At 40.0% G+C, this 17,649-nt stretch overlaps 1 protein-coding gene across 2 annotated transcripts in view; it reads left to right on the forward strand.

Annotated features, from left to right (window-relative positions):
• The window catches only part of Ubr1 (Ubr1 ubiquitin ligase), a 156,138-nt gene that overhangs the window by 103,357 nt on the left and 35,132 nt on the right, over nt 1–17,649 (forward strand). For both annotated transcript variants that reach the window (XM_065233846.1, XM_065233848.1), the window contains 2 exons: nt 17,347–17,458; nt 17,519–17,647. In XM_065233846.1, the coding sequence (XP_065089918.1) occupies nt 17,347–17,458; nt 17,519–17,647 (241 nt within the window). The remainder of the gene's footprint in view (nt 1–17,346; nt 17,459–17,518; nt 17,648–17,649) is intronic.

The following is a 17,649-nucleotide window of genomic DNA, read 5'->3' on the forward strand; positions in this document are numbered from 1 at the left end:
AGATCATATTCAATTGAGGAACTGCGATTGGTGAAGTGAACACGGTCTGGAGTATAACAAGGAAGACACATATCTGATGATATGTAGTGGTGGTAGATTCTCATAAATCGAGATTGTGTGTTCAGCCCAAGAATTTCTTCAAAATTAGCAATTATAAGTGTGTTCGTCACTCCGCATTTGATTAGTATTCTGAGAGAGAGCTCCCAGAAACGGTTCTGGAGGGGTGTTACTCCTGCCAGAACCTCGAGACTCATGTTATGCGTTGAGTGCATACAGCCTAGAGCAATACGCAGACAACGATATTGAATTCGTTCCAATTTTATTAGGTGACTTTTTCTTGCCGAGAGAAAGCAGAAAGAGCCGTACTCTAGAACAGAGAGAATAGTTGTTTTATAAAGCGTTATGAGGTCTCCCGGATGAGCACCCCACCATGTGCCGCAAATTGAACGGAGAAAGTTGATCCTCTGCTGACATTTTTGCTTCAAATACGTAATATGGGCATTCCAAGTGCACTTTGAATCAAACCAGACCCCAAGGTACTTGAAAGACAACGATTGGGTAATGTTTCTGCCCAAAAGATTAAGCTGCATTTGGGCTGGGTACCGCTTTCGAGTAAACACTACCAGTTCAGTTTTCTGCGGCGAGAATTCGATCCCTAGATTCATAGCCCAAGAAGACAAGTTATCTAAGGAATTTTGCAATGGTCCTTGCAAGTCCACGGCATGTGGACCTCTTACGGAAACCACACCGTCATCTGCAAGTTGTCTTAGCGTGCATTGTTCTGCCAAACAGTTGTCGATATCTTTGACGTAAAAGTTATAAAGAAGAGGGCTGAGACATGAGCCTTGAGGCAGGCCCATGTAGCTAATTCTGGAAGTTATCAGTTGTCCAAGGGAAAAGTTCATTTGCTTTTCTGACAACAAATTGTACAAGAAATTATTTAAAATTCCAGAAAGTCCACATCTGTGCAGATTGTCTGACAGAATTTCAATGGAAACTGAATCAAAAGCCCCCTTAATGTCCAAGAATACTGAAGCCAATTGCTCCTTGTGTGCAAAGGCCAGTTGAATATCTGTGGAAAGCAGCGCTAGACAATCGTTTGTTCCTTTGCTCTTGCGGAACCCAAACTGTGTATTTGATAGCAAGTTATTTGATTCGACCCAGTGATCGAGTCTCCGAAGGATCATTTTCTCCAACAATTTCCTAATGCACGAAAGCATAGCAATCGGACGGTATGAGTTATGGTCAGACGCTGATTTGCCAGGTTTTTTAATGGCTATTACTTTGACCTGTCTCCATTCAGGCGGTACAATGTTGTTTTCTAGCAAGGAATTGAATAAATCTAGCAAGCGTCTTTTAGCGATATCTGGGAGATTTTTCAGAAGATTGAATTTAATCATATCGCTTCCCGGCGAGGAGTTGTTCGATGAAAGAAGAGCCATAGAGAAATCCAGCATTGAGAATGGTCTATCCAGAGAGCCGCCACTAGGAGACGCTTCTCGAAGAATATTTTGTGCTGGAACTGAGTCCGGACAGACCTTTTTAGCGAAATCGAATATCCATCGGTTGGAGTATTCTTCACTCTCATTGAAAGATGAGCGGTTACGCATGTTGCGAGCCACCCTCCACAAGGTGTTCATTGAGGTTTCTCGTGAGAGTCCCTCGACGAAATTGCGCCAATAACCGCGTTTTTTTGCTTTGATTAATTGTTTCAGCTTTGTCTCAAGCTTTGAATATTCCTCGAAGTAAGTGGAGGTTTTGTGTCTACGAAAAGCTTTGAAAGCATCAGATTTTTCTACATACAATTTTGTGCATTCTTCGTCCCAACCAGGTGTGGCTGGTCTCCTTTTAAAGGGTGCACTTGGAACTTTTCTTTTTTGTGCTTCCAGTGAGCTTTTGTAAATCAAATCGGCTAGGAATCGATATTCTTCCAATGGTGGAAGCGCATCTATTGATTCGACACCGATTGTCACCGCCGTTGCATATTTCTGCCAGTCGATGTTCCTTGTAAGATCAAATGGAACCCGAGATGGTTCTGCAGAGTGAGGGCCACACTTTATTGAAATGATGATTGGCAAATGATCGCTACCATGGGGATCATTGATAACCTTCCACTGACAATCCAATGATAGCGATCTTGAACACAAAGATAGGTCGAGTCGGCTTTCTCGAGCCGGAGGTTTTGCTATACGTGTCGCTTCACCACTGTTCAAAATAGTCAAATTGAAATCGTCACATAAATCGTAAAACATAGCCGCTCTATTGTCGTCATATAGATCGCCCCACCCAGTACCATGGGAGTTCATATCACCCAGAATTAATACTGGGGATGGAAGAATCGAAACTAGATTCCAGAGTTGACTACGGCTAATGGAGGTTCTTGGTGGAACGTATACTGAAGCTATGCAAAGATCTTTGTTCTTCACATTTATTTGGCAAGCAACGATTTCGACGCCGGATAGAGCAGGAAGGGAAATTTTGTAGAAAGGGTAGCACTTTTTGATCCCTAAAAGAACTCCTCCATAAGAATCGTCTCTATCCAGGCGTATAATGTTAAAATCGTGGAAGTTGAGTTCTTTATCGGAAGAAAGCCATGTTTCACAGAGAGCAAATATATCACAATCAGAATTGTGAAGTAAAAATTTGAACGAGTCTAGTTTAGGCACTAGACTACGGCAGTTCCACTGTAGCACAGTGATCATATCTTCAACCTCGTTCGACGAATTATCCATCGAAAGATATGATTGATGCAAGGAGGGGCCATGAAACAGTCAATTGCTTAAGATATGATTCTAATGTTGGAAGCAAGGCAGAAACTAAGCTTCTTAGAGGGTCTTGTATGTTGAACATGTTTAATATGAATTCCACAATGTCCGAAAAAGCTAGCAAACCTCGTTCGGACTTGGATTTCTTTTGAGAAGTTTGAGGAGCAGCTTTTTTATTTTTTTTATCTTTGTTGGGCAATGGCGGAAAATTCTTGCTGCATCCAGGGATTGGATCAACAGGAGCCTTCGGTTTTGTTTTTTCATCCCCATTACCCTGGGAATTTGGCAATCGTCTGGAGGTGACTTTTGTTTTCTTACGGCGCACTTTCGGGGAGGGGCATTTTCTTTTTGAGGATCCGTCCATTTTTGAAGGTGCGTGTACCACCGTAGAATCACCTTCATCGGATGAGTCAGAGTCCGATTCTTCAACTGACAAAACCGAAAATTGGTTTGCATCTTGGACGGCTGATGCAGCCTTCAACATTTGAGCATATGTCTGCTTGGAGCGTCCAGAGATTGAACGCTGCACTTTATCGGAGTGCTGTTTGTACATCGGGCACTCCTGCAAGGGGTGAGGATTCTCGCCACAGTAAGCGCATTTTACTGATTCTTTGTGGCAAGAATCCTCTTTGTGGTTTTCACCACATTTGCCACAACGAGTTTTGTTGCCGCAATGGCTGGCCGAGTGTCCCAGCCTTTTGCAGTTGGTACAATTATATACCCTCTGTACAAACAACCGCACCGGAAAAAAAGCACCATCAATTTTAACAAAGTTTGGGAGAACTGAGCCTGCGAAAGTCACCCGGAACGAGTCTGAATGTTTATAAACTTTTTTACCGTCTAGCAAAGATGCTGAATGCAGTTGCCTTACATCCAGTATCTTCACTAGCGCGGTAGCGAATGTCGAGTTTTTAAATGTTCCCGAGGCATGTTTCAAGTCCTCGACAGTCAGACTCGCGTCGGAGACCACGCCTTCTATCTCCACATCTCGAGAAGGGATGTAGATGTTATACTCAACACTAAAAAGCTCGTGATCAGCAATTTTATTTGCCACATCATAAGTCGGTGCTTCTACACGCAGTTTGTTGAATCTTTCTTTGTGTACCAAGATTCCCGGATACTTACGCAGCAAATCTCTCGTTATGTCGAGAGTTTTCAAAGGTTTATTTTTGGGCCGAAAGAAGACAACCCATGGTCCTTTCGAAGACGGTTCATAGTATCTGGTTCGCGTAACGTAGGCATCGGAAGATGCCATAAGTGTTGCGCAAAAGCGGTGCGCAACCACTTAAGAAGGAAAAAAATTAAAACCTTCACTAATTAATTAATTTTAATTACTAGTAATTAAATTTTTTGCCCGACGTACGAACAAATCAAAAAGAAAAAAAAAATCGAAACAAAAAAAAACAAAAAAAAGAAACTTATATCTACTTGCAAAAAGTTGTCTCACTATACCCCATACTCCCCTACCAGGGGTGAGAGACAGAGTCACGCGCCACGAGGCAAAATTAAACTACAATAGGGAGGCAATGGACTTGCAAAATGTATTGTCTAATACTTATGCCGGTTGTAAACAACCTATCAGCCGTTGCAGCTAGATGGTCCGTTTGCTGCTGCTGGTGGTGATGATTGGTGTTGGTGGGTCGGCACGATGATGAAAAAATGGCTTGACGACCGGATGGATTACCGGGGTGAATTAAAGCTGGATGGCAACTCCAAGGGGCTCGGCCCATGGAATTCCACTTCCTCTGTTGCACACTGGTCACTTGGGGCACCCAATGGGGGGTGAAAAAACCGCTCGGGCGGAAAAAACTCCGAAAAAAACTAGATGCCGCGTGACTGAGACCGGGACGTTGTTAACCGACTGAGTGTTCAACTAGGAATGATTTAAGTTGGATATTTTTGAAACTCTCAGGGAATAAATTAACAAATCCGGAGTGATTTGAGATTTGGGCGTAATTGTATTTGTAAACAAACATATCAATCGCCGATTTCTCGCGAATAAGCGCTCAATCTCGAAAACTTATAACACTATGAGGTAGAGGAACGATTCCTCTATCATTTGGTAAATTTTGTTTATGAGATTGAGCTTTTATTCAAGAGAAATCGGAAATTGACGTGTTTGTTTACAAATGCAATTACGCCCAAATCTCAAATCACTCCGGAAATATTAGCAATGTTTTTGCAAAGTTGGTTTATTCAACCTTCACTCCTAGGCTAAATGCCCGCACCTTCGACTTAATGCTACCCATCAAATCCTGTGCAACACTTGCGCCATCTTTCTTACACACTTTTATCCACTCTTTCTTCAAATCCTTGTCGTTTTTGAAGACCTTCCCTGTTTTCCGGAGCTTGCGCGAAGTTCTGGCGAGTTTGATGGATTTGCCTCCTTCGGCACAAAAACAACATCGTTGGCTTTGTACCACTCCATCATCGGTTTCGCGTAATGGCACGATGCCAGATCCGGCCAAAACAGAATGTCATCTTCGCGGGACCGGAGGAAGGACAGCAGGCGCTTCTGGAGGCATTCTTTTTTATATATTTGGCCGTTGATGGTGCCAGTCGTTATGTATGGCTTGCTGAATTTGCCGCACACACTGATCGCCTGCCACACTAAGTACTTCTTGGCAAATTTGTTAACCTTCTTCTTCCGGAACATCCAGGCGGGACTTGCTGACGAAAAACTGCAGGCAGGGATCTGCTTGTCATCCGCTTTAATGTACGTCTCGTGGTCTGTTACAATGCATTTCGGTTCAGTATCTTTCAGCGAGGGTAAAAATAGCTTTACACCCACTGACTCGTTTCGGGTGAACTTTTCTGATGGGGTTCTTTGTGAAACTTGGATCTGAATCGATCTTCTTTTTTATGATTTTGAAATTACTTGACTGGATCGTGAGAATTCGCGTGGAGAAGGGGGAGATCAAAAAGTGTCATTCCTTCTATAGAGTGAATCTTCCACAATTTACAGGTATTGAAGTTGTCGCATGTCAGGCTATTATTAAACGCAAGAGCATTTGTATTACTTCTGTGTATATTCCTCTCCGAGTTTCGGTTAATCGAAAACCACCACCAACCATTATATGAGATTTTATTTCCCACGGTACAGGCTGGGGGAACTGTATAATGACAACCTATATGACCTCTGTGACAGCTTCAGTATGACAATTCTTAACAATGGAGAAGTAACACGTTTGGCTGGTCCAACAATGAACTGAGTTTTATCGTAAAAAGTCCGACGCGTTTAAGCTAGGGGCATCCCACTCTAAACTTTGTATTTTTTCCCATATACCAAAAAAAGTTCTCAGTGATATCCAAGCTACCTGAAATATAAATAAAAAATACATAAGAAAAGTCTAGCGTTCGTTTATTTGCTCGGCTGCTACGTATTTCATCTATCACAATGTCAGGAGAGTTGTGTGTACATTGGAAAATTTGTTAAGACATTAACAGCTCAGTGTAGCTATATGTCACGGACCATTTTCATGTAATCTATTCGAGCTGTTCCAGAAAGAATTCATTCTGGTTTGGTAGACATGTGAATCCTATCATTTGTATTAGCTTCTCACCTTTTAAACGCAGATCACGTTTATTTCAGAAGAGAATAAATAATCAAGGCCGCTTTATAGCTGAATACGATCGAAGAGAGATATCAGAGAGGTGGGGTGTGATGTTAATTTTTAGATTTATTTTTAGAATCGATTGAATATAGGGTAGAAAACTATTTCGGCCTAATCGCCCATTCCGGGCCTATCGAGCAGAAAACTTAAAAGAATTATTGCATTTGCCCTATTTTTATTGTCTTGTGACCGAACATCAGATCTTTGTTTTGGGGTTACTTTGATAATACTCGATGAATGAGAAAACCATGCGAGAATCGCAAACAATTTTGATCAATAAATAAGAAACTTTTAATGAGTATATAATCAGAAACATCATAAGCAATAAAAACAATATTGAATTTGTCATGACTGTATAGCAAACACATTAAATAAATGATTGTTGGAGTGCCTTATCAATCAGGCGAAATACAAGAAAATTTGTTTTGCAGGTATTTGGAAAATATGTAAAACATTATGCAAAAACTCTATACGATATCAAAGGTAATACCCTAAGCTACAAAATGGAACCAATTTCCAATTCGGACATAGTGCAGAGTGTAAATTTAATCATTATATTCTACTATCAAAGTTACCCGCATTATCAAAGATACCCCGTTTTACGGGACTGAAAAATCGGTAATCGGTACTGAGAGCCGTCATTAAGTGTAATATGCATTTCAATATTATCACAAATTATTAGATTTGTCATGAGATTTGATCTACCATATAACGGGCTTTGCTTCTAGACTGTTTTGGATCACTAGATCATCTGGAGCATTTCAGGATGAGGCACTGTCGGCTGGAAAACCCAATAAAACCGGTTTGATTTGCCTGATACATACACTCCAATAGGTTATGGGCTGGTGCTAGCCATTTTGTTTTTCCGTGCGCGTTATTACATGCCTAAAAGCGAACATGGAGAGAACGGTCATTGGTAAGTTAAACAATGAGAACTATGATGATCGGAAGCTCGAGGTGGCATTTATACTCGTCAGAGATGGTCTATGGAAGTATCTATGTATCGCCACCAGTGAAGCCGGAAAGGCTGCTAACGGTGTGAACGCGGTTAAGCTGACTGCTTGGGATGAAGCACATCAAAAAACGTGTGTGACTATCAGATTGTTTATGACTCGGAGTCAACACGGTCGTATTCGGAACACTACAACCGCAAAGGCTGTGATCTGAAAAAGCAACACGAGAAGAAGACACTGATTACCAAGGTTCAACTTCTGAAGTGGATAGTGACCTTCAGTACCACGAGAGAGATGATATCGTTGAGCACCTGCAGGAGTTCGAAGATTTATTTGCGAAGCTTGCGAATGCGGCAACCAAGTTGGACAACGATTTTCAAGTGGTTCTCGTTTTTCAAAGCCTGCCTAGCTCGTTCGATGCTCTCACAACGACGCTGGAAAATCATTCAGATGAGGAATTGACGTGGGACCTGGTCAAGGGCAAGAAAATCAAAGAAGTTCTCAAGCGGAAGGAATCGACAGCAGCGGATGCAGTTGTGATGTAAATGGAAGGAATAAAGAAGAACATAGCGTGCCACCATTGTAGAAAAGTGGGACTTAAGAAGCTATTCTTTAAACTTCTGGCGAAGCAGAATCTAGAAGAAATCGTCCGAAGCTCCGGTGAATCCGATCATAAAGTGGCGAAGGCGAAGTTTACTAAATCGGAAGAGGACAGTTTCTTGTCTTGCGTGAGTGATAGTTCAGTAAACGGGTGGATCATTAATTCGGGTACAAGTTCGCATATGTGCGCTAATCTAGATTATTTTCAATCGTTGGACAGACCGCGCGCGGACATTCCGTTGAAGGGAAGAACTGGAAGGCTTTGCCGATGCCGACTGGGTCGAAAACGTTACTGACAGGAAGTCAAACTCTGGATACCTGTTTCGCATTGGTGGTGGTCTTATATCGTGGTGCGGAAGAAAGCAGCCTTGTGTGGCACTATCTTCAACCGAGGCGGAATACATACCCGCATAACAAATAACCATAAGAAGTGCCTAACCACCTATTCGGGATATCATCTCAACGCTATGCGGTATGTTCGCACCATCTGTGATAACGTTTGTGTATGGTACCCGTTTATTAGGGTATCACTGGCCGAATGCTGCCAGGAGTTACTGTGGCTGCAGAAGTTAATGCGAGATTTTGATGAACCGATGGAAAAGCTTGTATGCATTTTTAAGGACAACCAGAGTTGCATCAAGCTACTCACTCAACCCAGCGGAAAACGTTCGAAACACGCGGACACTACATTCCATTTTGTCAAGGACCTTTTTGAACACAATCAAATTAACGTTACCTACTGTTCATCCGAAGATATGCTTGCGGATATCCTGAACAAGCCGTTAAACCGTGTGATTGGTCTTCGGGCAAATCGTGATGAGGAGGAGTGATGGCATGGCAACCTTGCCGTGTGTAGACATAAACATCATATTTCTTTTGGCGTAGGACTACGTCTTTAATTTCTATACTGGGGGTCACATTTAAAAAAAAATCAAAATTCAGACATGTGTTGAAAAATCCCAACCACGGACGCAACTATAGAGCGCAAATCTAACACACGACACATTGCGCATGTTCACATGAGCGAGCTCAATGCTCGATTGACCGCTAACCATTTCATCAATGAAAGAAAGGGCGGAGAAAAGCAGCGATGATAGGAACGCTTGCCAAATCGTTTTCTTCGTCATTTGTTCTCGAGCAACGGTCGGATAAGCGTCGGACACGATGAGTGAGTATGAGTGGAACAGCACGCATCGCACCAATACGAAGACGGCGATGAAAGCACCCGCATCGACCCGAGAAAAGCGTTCCCGCAAAAGCAAAGGCGTTGCCCTAACCTCAATCTACCTGTTCAACAACTCTCAAAACGTAAACAAACAAAACAATATTGGTTTCAATGGATATAAATCAGTGAAATTAGAAGACCCTATGCCTTCTGAAACTGATTTGAATGTAAACATGACCTTAAATAACGCTTTCAAAGTTGTTGAACAGGTAAAAAGTGAGGTTACGCGACGCCACTGCGCAAAAGACAGCATGACTAGGCCGCCGTCATCCGGTCGGCATCGACTTGCACCATTTGAAAAACAACCGGCCCTTTTCAGAGCCACCAATTCATGTTTATGAATCCGTTTGGAAAGAGTTTTAGAACTAAATGATCAATAGATTTGTTCCGTCCACTAGCGGTCCTACGTCAAGCTTCCGTTTGTGCCCCTAGGCACAGACCCTTCTACTTTTTTTTCTATTCTCTTTTGTTATCTACCTGGAACCGGAATAAACTTCAGTTGAATTCGTTATTTTTACCTAATCGGTGGTGTTTTATTTCACTGCGCTATACACTCCGATAGGCCGATAGATTCTGAGTACTCAATATGTCCACCAGTTATCATGTCCCTTTGATTTTAACATCAAAACTACAAAATGCAGAAGCTGCCGCGACATGGCTAGTTTTTACACCTCGACGTTGGTGGGATGGCTTAATCTCATGTTATAATGGAGCGTTGGAGACGGTGGGTTTATAGCCGGCATCTTTAGCTCATGTCATGGCAGTGAGCCGTCATGGCCAGGCGTTGTAGATTAGTGCGCCATCCGTCTCTGATGATATGGCTTGAAAGAACCAAAGTTCTAGCCGCTAGTGACAGTATCACACTTGTATATATTTTATTCGATAGCCATGTCGCAGCACGCTTATGTAAAGGCACTGATTTTATGTTTGAATGTGGTACTAGCGGGATAAGCCGTAAGTCACTCTTATTTTATTTTGACACATAGGGGAAATGGCTCCAATGTTGGCTATGGATCTAAGATTGGGCCCCTCGAAAATCTGCTATTTATCAATTGTATCTAGATGAACGCGTCATTGGGACGGTACTAATGGATATTTTTGGTCGCTATTGAAAATTTAGTCGATTACTGAATTTATGTATGGACCCAAATTAGGGACATTTAGGCCGACATTACATCCATTTCCCCTATTATAATTGTTAGAAAGGAAAAGAAAAATATACTCTTCATAAACTAATCCGGAGAAGGCTTTTTATCTTAAACGAATAATTTGGGGAGGAAAGTTTATCTAGCTGAGATTCTATATTCACATATCGGTTCAATTTAAATTTAGAGGTGGCTCCTTTAGTAGGTAGTATTTCACTGAGTTTTTTTTTATTCTATTTTATCAGGTGCATTTTGAACTTTTCGCGGCTGTCGGGACTCAAAGCGACCTACCGCGCTTTAGTAATGTGCAGTAGACTGGCCCATAAAAATAAAAGTTTTAATTGTACACAGGCCAACCCCTAGATTTGTGCAATTAGGTAAGAAAACCACTCTCTGCAAATTTCAGCTAATTCGAATGTAACACGAGCTGGCGCTTTTAGTTTGAATTTTGTATGGAGTATTTGGATAAAATACATGAAAAAATGACACTCCTACACTCTATCGATCATAAAAAAGTTTCCTTATTATCGATTTGATTCAGATTTTCAAAACTTGTAGTTCAATCAATGAGTAACAACTTTGCTGAAGATTGCATCATGAATCCAGTTAGTTTTATTGAGATATTCTCTTTTGAATGTATATGAGCATTTTATATACGAAAATTTCAACCAAATCTCCTATATGAACATTAAACCAAAAGCACCAGCCCGTGTAACGTCAAAAAGTGCAGAGATATTCAGAGAGTGGTCTACCGTTTGTGTTGTGTGAGAGAGTCGACGGTAAAACGCTGGCCAGACTGAGCAGTTATAACGTGTTATAACGATTGTCAAATAATTGCAACACAGAAACCACCATCAAGATAGCATTATAACATGTTATAACTCTGTAGTCTGAACGTACTATAAAGCATGAGTGTACGAATACAAACAGACTGTCGCGCACGACAACCAAGCGAGTATAGTAAACAACGTCAACCGTTTCAACACCTGGCTGTGTCACAGCATAGACACGCATTTTGCAGGTTTGGTATTATGACAGTGAACATAAATTTATGTCAAAGTTAACCTAACTGATATTGAGAACTTGGGACAAATCAATAGGTCGTATGAATAAAAGCGTTTACTTTTCTTTTCCCGTAAGAAAAGCACGGGAAAGTAAAGTAAACTCTTTTTATTCATACGGCCCAATAAGTTTCAGAACAATGGAACCATCACAAATCTTGCCGTCAATATTTTTTTGACGTAGACTACGTCTTACGGGAAGGTACTGGAGGTAAATCGAAAATCTAAAATTGCGACCGCCACAAAGAGGTGTAAGATTTTGAACGCTTATAACTTTGTCATTTATAGATGAAATTAAAATCCAATACACCAATCGATAGGAAATACCTTTCGTAAGCTGTTGAAATAAACGCTTTTTCAATTTTTAATAAAAAACTGTTTTCAAAATGGACAAATAAAAGGTAATACTGTTATCACTGTTTTCATGAAATAAACGTTCTCCCCAAACCCAGTCCTCATAATCAAGTACAATTTGGTTGCACATCGTGCTGGTTGAATCTGAAAAGCTATAAACAGCGCTGCTAATGTGCCTCAACTCATTTTCGCTTCGGACGGCGGGTAAGCAGGTAGCAGTAGCAGCAGTAGCAGCAGTAGGAAGGCGGTTCCTGTCAAGCGCGCAGCGTTCGAGTTTTGCATCTCGAACTTTGCGCGTCGTTCCTGTCGAGATCACTGGCTGATGGTAGCAGCGTCGCCTCGATGGAACAAGCGCTCCTTGGCTGAATGATAACTACAAATCTCGATTACTTTTCGAAAAGACATATCAGTTTTTGTAAACAACGCACATACTAACACCACTATATCAGGTAGGGGAAAATTTCCTCTATCTCATGGTCAGGCATCCAAATTATCCCTATCAATTATCATTTTCACACCTATCTTTATCACCTATCTCTATCCCTATCACAACTGCTTCTATCAATGATACTATCAGTGATAGAAAAAATGATAGATAGATGATAGAGGGTATTATCCCTATCATTGATAGGAGTGAGAGTGATATTATCAGCAGAGAACCTATCAATGATGGAGAAGTTATTATCCATCTCTATCTTTTGAGAGAACGTTTGTGATATTATCATTATCAATTAAACGACGTATAGTATCTCCATCACATTTTTGGAAAACTGTTTCATCTCTATCATTTTATATTATCATGCATACCGAAAAACCTGGCATAGTGGGAAAAATGGTTTGTATCAGATAAGAATCTGCCAAACTTGTACAACAAACTATACCAAACATATGGATATTTCCGGAATCGTGGTGACGTATAGAGACCGGAAATCGATGTCCGACGCCATTTTGAAATCCAAGATGGCGGCTTCTGGTTATAATAAAATCTGGGAAACATTATCAAATACCTTTCAATATGGGTATTTTTGGAATCATTGTGACGTATAGAGACCGGAAATCGATGTCTGACGCCATTTTGAAATCCAAGATGGCGGCTTCTGGTTATAATAAAATCTGGGAAACATTATCAAATACCCTTCAATATGGGTATTTTCAGAATCTTGGTTACGTCTCGAATCTGGAAATCGATGTCCGACGCCATTTTGAAATCCAAGATGGCGGCTTCTGGTTATAATAAAATATGGGAAACATTATCAAATACCCTTCAATATGGGTATTTTTGGGATCATGGTGACGTATAGAGACCGGAAATCGATGTTCGACGCCATTTTGAAATCCAAGATGGCGGCTTCTGGTTATAATAAAATCTGGGAAACATTATCAAATACCCTTCAATATGGGTATTTTTGGAATCATGGTGACGTATAGAGACCGGAAATCGATGTCCGACGCCATTTTGAAATCCAAGATGGTGGCTGCTGGGTATCCTAAAATCTGGGAAACATTATCAAATACCCTTCAATATGGGTATTTTCGGAATCGTGGTGACGTATAGAGACCGGAAATCGATGTCCGACGCCATTTTAAAATCCAAGATTGCAGCTTCTGGTTATAATAAAATCTGGGAAACATTATCAAATTCCCTTCAATATGGGTATTTTTGGAATCGTTGTGACGTATAGAGACCGGAAATCGATGTCCGACGCCATTTTGAAATCCAAGATGGTGGCTTCTGGTTATCCTAAAATCTGGGAAACATTATCAAATACCCTTCAATATGGGTATTTTTGGAATCGTGGTGACGTATAGAGACCGGAAATCAATGTCCGACGCCATTCTGAAATTCAAGATGGCGGCTCTCCTCCCTCAACTACTACGTTATTTATGAAAGTTCTCACTGAGCAATACTGAAAATCAGCAGCCACACAAAACCCGGTTGGACAACTTCGGTATTGATCATCAATATTTCGCGATCAGAACATTTTCGCCTGAAATCCCTCCATTTAGTTATCGGGTCATCTTTAATCTATTGTTTGAATTAAAAAAAAAATCTTAATATAGTTTTTTTTTAAATTTCGTGCGTTTTGTGAATGCACATTCATTATTTTTCATAAGAAAACGGGAACGGGGTGTTTCTGTGGTGATAAGAAACACAGATTACAGTTTTCTTTTCCAAGCACTGAAACTATCAGACGGTACCTCTATTTATGCTTTTAGATTAGCTATGAAAGTCCCTCCTACTTGGAAAACTATGCTATAGAACGGTTTATACAACCCCAGTTTTTTTTGCTGATGGGGGCGAGGCATAGCCAGCCGTTCGATTGCATAATTCTTCAAGTAGGAGGAACTTGCAATGCTTATCTCTTAGCATAAATAGAAGTACCGTCGAGTTTTTTCAGTTCTAGGTTCTGAAATTCGAAAGTGAGCTTTCAAAAGGGCCTACTTGTAATACTTTGACCATATGTTTTAGTATTACTTCTACGTGAAGTCAACGATTTACATAGTTGAAGATGCTAATTTCAAATAACAGACTGTAGTGGTAATGTTTATACAATAGATGGAGTAGATGAAAGCATAGAGTTGATAGTTCCGTTAGAGTACGGCAGTGTGAAGATTGCATATAGATATTAGAATAGCGAGCTAGGACAATTTTTAAGGAAGGTACAAATCGGTTTTTTCATCTCTCTTTACCAAACTCCCCCTTTGGAGAGGGATGGTGAGGGGTGTATATATATATATATATATATATATATATATATATATATATATATATATATATATATATATATATATAAGTGTTTTTGCATTGTTCCTGCCTAGGCAATTCAGTATTTTAAACAGGTTTTTTAAACCTGCATGCAGGCTTGTAATTGCTCATTACAGCTAAAATGCTATTTTTCGTACTTATGAAACAATGAGATACTATTATGATAATTTTTATTTGTAAGATGCAAGAAGAGGTGGTAGAGTTTGTATATGACATATAAAATTTGTTAATTTTGCTTTCAGAAGGTCACAACTAGCGATTTTATGATCGCTGATTGCTCGCTCATCGTTACAGCTAATCGCTAGTTGTGACCTTCTGAAAGCAAAATTAACAAATTTTATATGTCATATACAAACTCTACCACCTCTTCTTGCATCTTACAAATAAAAATTATCATGATAGCTCCGTAGATGTAGGCGCGTTGATTCCGACAGCCGCGAAATGTTAAACATGCATCAATACCACATAAGGAAAGATCGATTTTTCGTATGGTTTAGTTCATAAATTAACATTGACTGCTGTTTAAAAATGTAAGTACTTGAACACTAAGAAATAAGTTAACTCAAATGTTTTAACCGCATATATAAGAGATTTCGCGTATTGAGAGAATAATATAGTAATCGAGTACAACAAACTCAGGGGAATACAATACCTCCAAAAGTTTAAAAGCTATTAATTGTCACATACCTCTACTTTTACTTATTTCCTAAACTATTCCTCTCCTTGTTAATCTGCTTAATGCTATTGGTCTGCCTGCGTTTTCTTTTTAAAGTTCTACTTAATGTCATTAGACTTTCTGAAGTTTCTTATTTAAATTCATTTGATGATTATGATATCTCATTAGTCTAATTTAATAAATTATTGAAAGCTCCAATTCACCTAATCAATCACAACCCATGCTTTATTAAGTACCTGCACTTGTGCTTGTAATCTAAAATTAAACGTGTTTCAAGTACTTTTGATTACAACGGCGCCGGTGGTGTAGTAGTAAGCGTGATTACCTCTCACCCCAGCAGGCCTGGGTTCAATCCCAGTCGGCGCCGCCGGGATGTTCTGAGGCATAACATCTCTGATCACGCCTTCCTTCGGATGGGAAGTAAAGCCGTTGGTCCCCGGTTCATGAGTTGATGGGTCGATAGGTAGGGTCCAGGTGTGGGAGCTGCCTTCCTGGCACGTCGGTAGCATTGGTGCTCAGCACGGAAAGCAAAATCGACGGAAAAAACAAACCAAAGGAAAAAAAAAAGTACTCTTGATTTAAGCCTATACCTATTTATTATATCTTAGTTCGACCCAGGTAACACCTTCATGTGACTAAAATGCTTCATTTTGAAGTTAGTTTCCTAGCTGATTTTTAAATTATATAGGGTATATGCTCCAACTATGCTTACACGCTTCCACTATGTCGCACCACAAAAATACGTATGGGTATGTCACAATAGAAGCACGCCACAGTTGAAATCTCGAGCCATAGTTCAAACACTTATCCCAAATCAAAATGAAGCACATGTAAGATTAGTTACAATACCATGTACAAAAATGATGTTTAACTTTGTTTCCTGAGTAATACTTTAATGAAAATAACAATGAAGCTTGTCACGCAAATAGAAGGAGCACCGTTGGGCACTTTCTGAAATATTTCAATAGTATAATTTCCTTGCAAACCCAAATAAATCTATCTGCGTAAAAATAAATAAAATAAGAGTGATTTGCCGCAAAACCCGCCAGTATCACACCCAACGTCAGTGCCTATACGGAAGTGACTACGACGCGGCTCTCAATTAAAGGAGTAACAAGTGTGATACTATCACTGCTAGACTAGATCTTTGGTTCTCTCATGCAGTGGTTTATCAGAGAGGGGAAGCTTAGTAATACCCATTGCTTGCCCATGACGCCATTCTATCGCGGCATGAGCCAACAACGCCGACCATAAACCTACCGTCTCCAACACTCCACTATAAAGCATGAAATTAAGCCCGCCCACCAACAGCAAGGTGCAAAACCTAGTCAAGGGGAGGGAGAAACTCCCAAAGTTTCAAAAACTTTTTATTTTATTTTTTTTATTGGGTATCAAGCGGAGTTGCGTGACAGCTTAGTTTTTAAGACTTGACCCATTAGCTCCATTAACTCGCTGAACTGCAGTTTCGCGCGGTGTTCAGAACTCGCTCAGTTTCCTTTGATTCGTTAATAAGTTTATTCTATTTTGTCAAGTGCATTTTCAACTTTTCGCGACTGTCGGATTTAACGTGGTCTACGGAGCTTACGGGATCCACAATTCAATTGAATTACTACGCGGAAGTATCTTTTGCCTCGTTAACACGTACTCATGTCACAGCATTTTTTCCAAAACTATATTTAAACAATACAAACAGAATCCAGTGTTCAAACTGCCAACATAGGCTAGTCCTTCTGTAGTATTGTCGAAAGATAGAAGTAAAATTTACTTACATGGGTCATGTTTTGAAAACTGAACTGTCACGCAGTTCCAGCTTGATACAATAAAAAAACAAAATTCAGATGCTCTGTCTTTGACATATCGAATTATAGAATCAAAATAACACATCGACCAAAGAAGGCATTGTGCCGTATGAATAAAAAGAGTTTACATAACTTTCCCGTGCTTTTCTTACGGGAAAATAAAGTAAACGCTTTTATTCATACGAACTATTGGCTGATAGTATTCTCCATGGAAAAATGAAGGGACAGCTGAATGCTTCAAGTTAAAGAATATCAAGTGTAAAATTGCCGGAGACGAACCAGCGTTCGGCTGAAAGTCTCCTTACTAAAGATAACTAACTAACTAAGTTGTAAAGAGTTGACTGTATAAGGTTTTAATTTAATATGTTTTATCTTATTTCGTTCTAGTATGATAGCAAATCTACTGCAATGCGACGTAATGCTTCTTATTATAAATACAGTACTAAGAAGGGCTCTTGATCTTAAAGCTATTACTTTTTCGGAAAGTCATGTTCAGAAGGTAATTGTTTTGGTATATCAAGTAAAATTACTTGGTAATTTTATTAATTATATTATATAGACGCTACATTTAGTTGGTTATGCTATCCAAGAAGAGGAATCGGGACACTATCCTTTTCTGAAATTTATCGAGCGATCCAACAAGATGAATCTTCTTCCAATGTTAGAGGAATTGGTGAATAATGCCAGAGT

This window comes from Ochlerotatus camptorhynchus, unplaced genomic scaffold (assembly GCF_037179485.1).
Source record: "Ochlerotatus camptorhynchus isolate MF236.1 unplaced genomic scaffold, CSIRO-AGI_Acam_v1.1 ptg000422l, whole genome shotgun sequence".
In the NCBI taxonomy this organism is placed as follows: Eukaryota; Metazoa; Arthropoda; class Insecta; order Diptera; family Culicidae; genus Ochlerotatus; species Ochlerotatus camptorhynchus.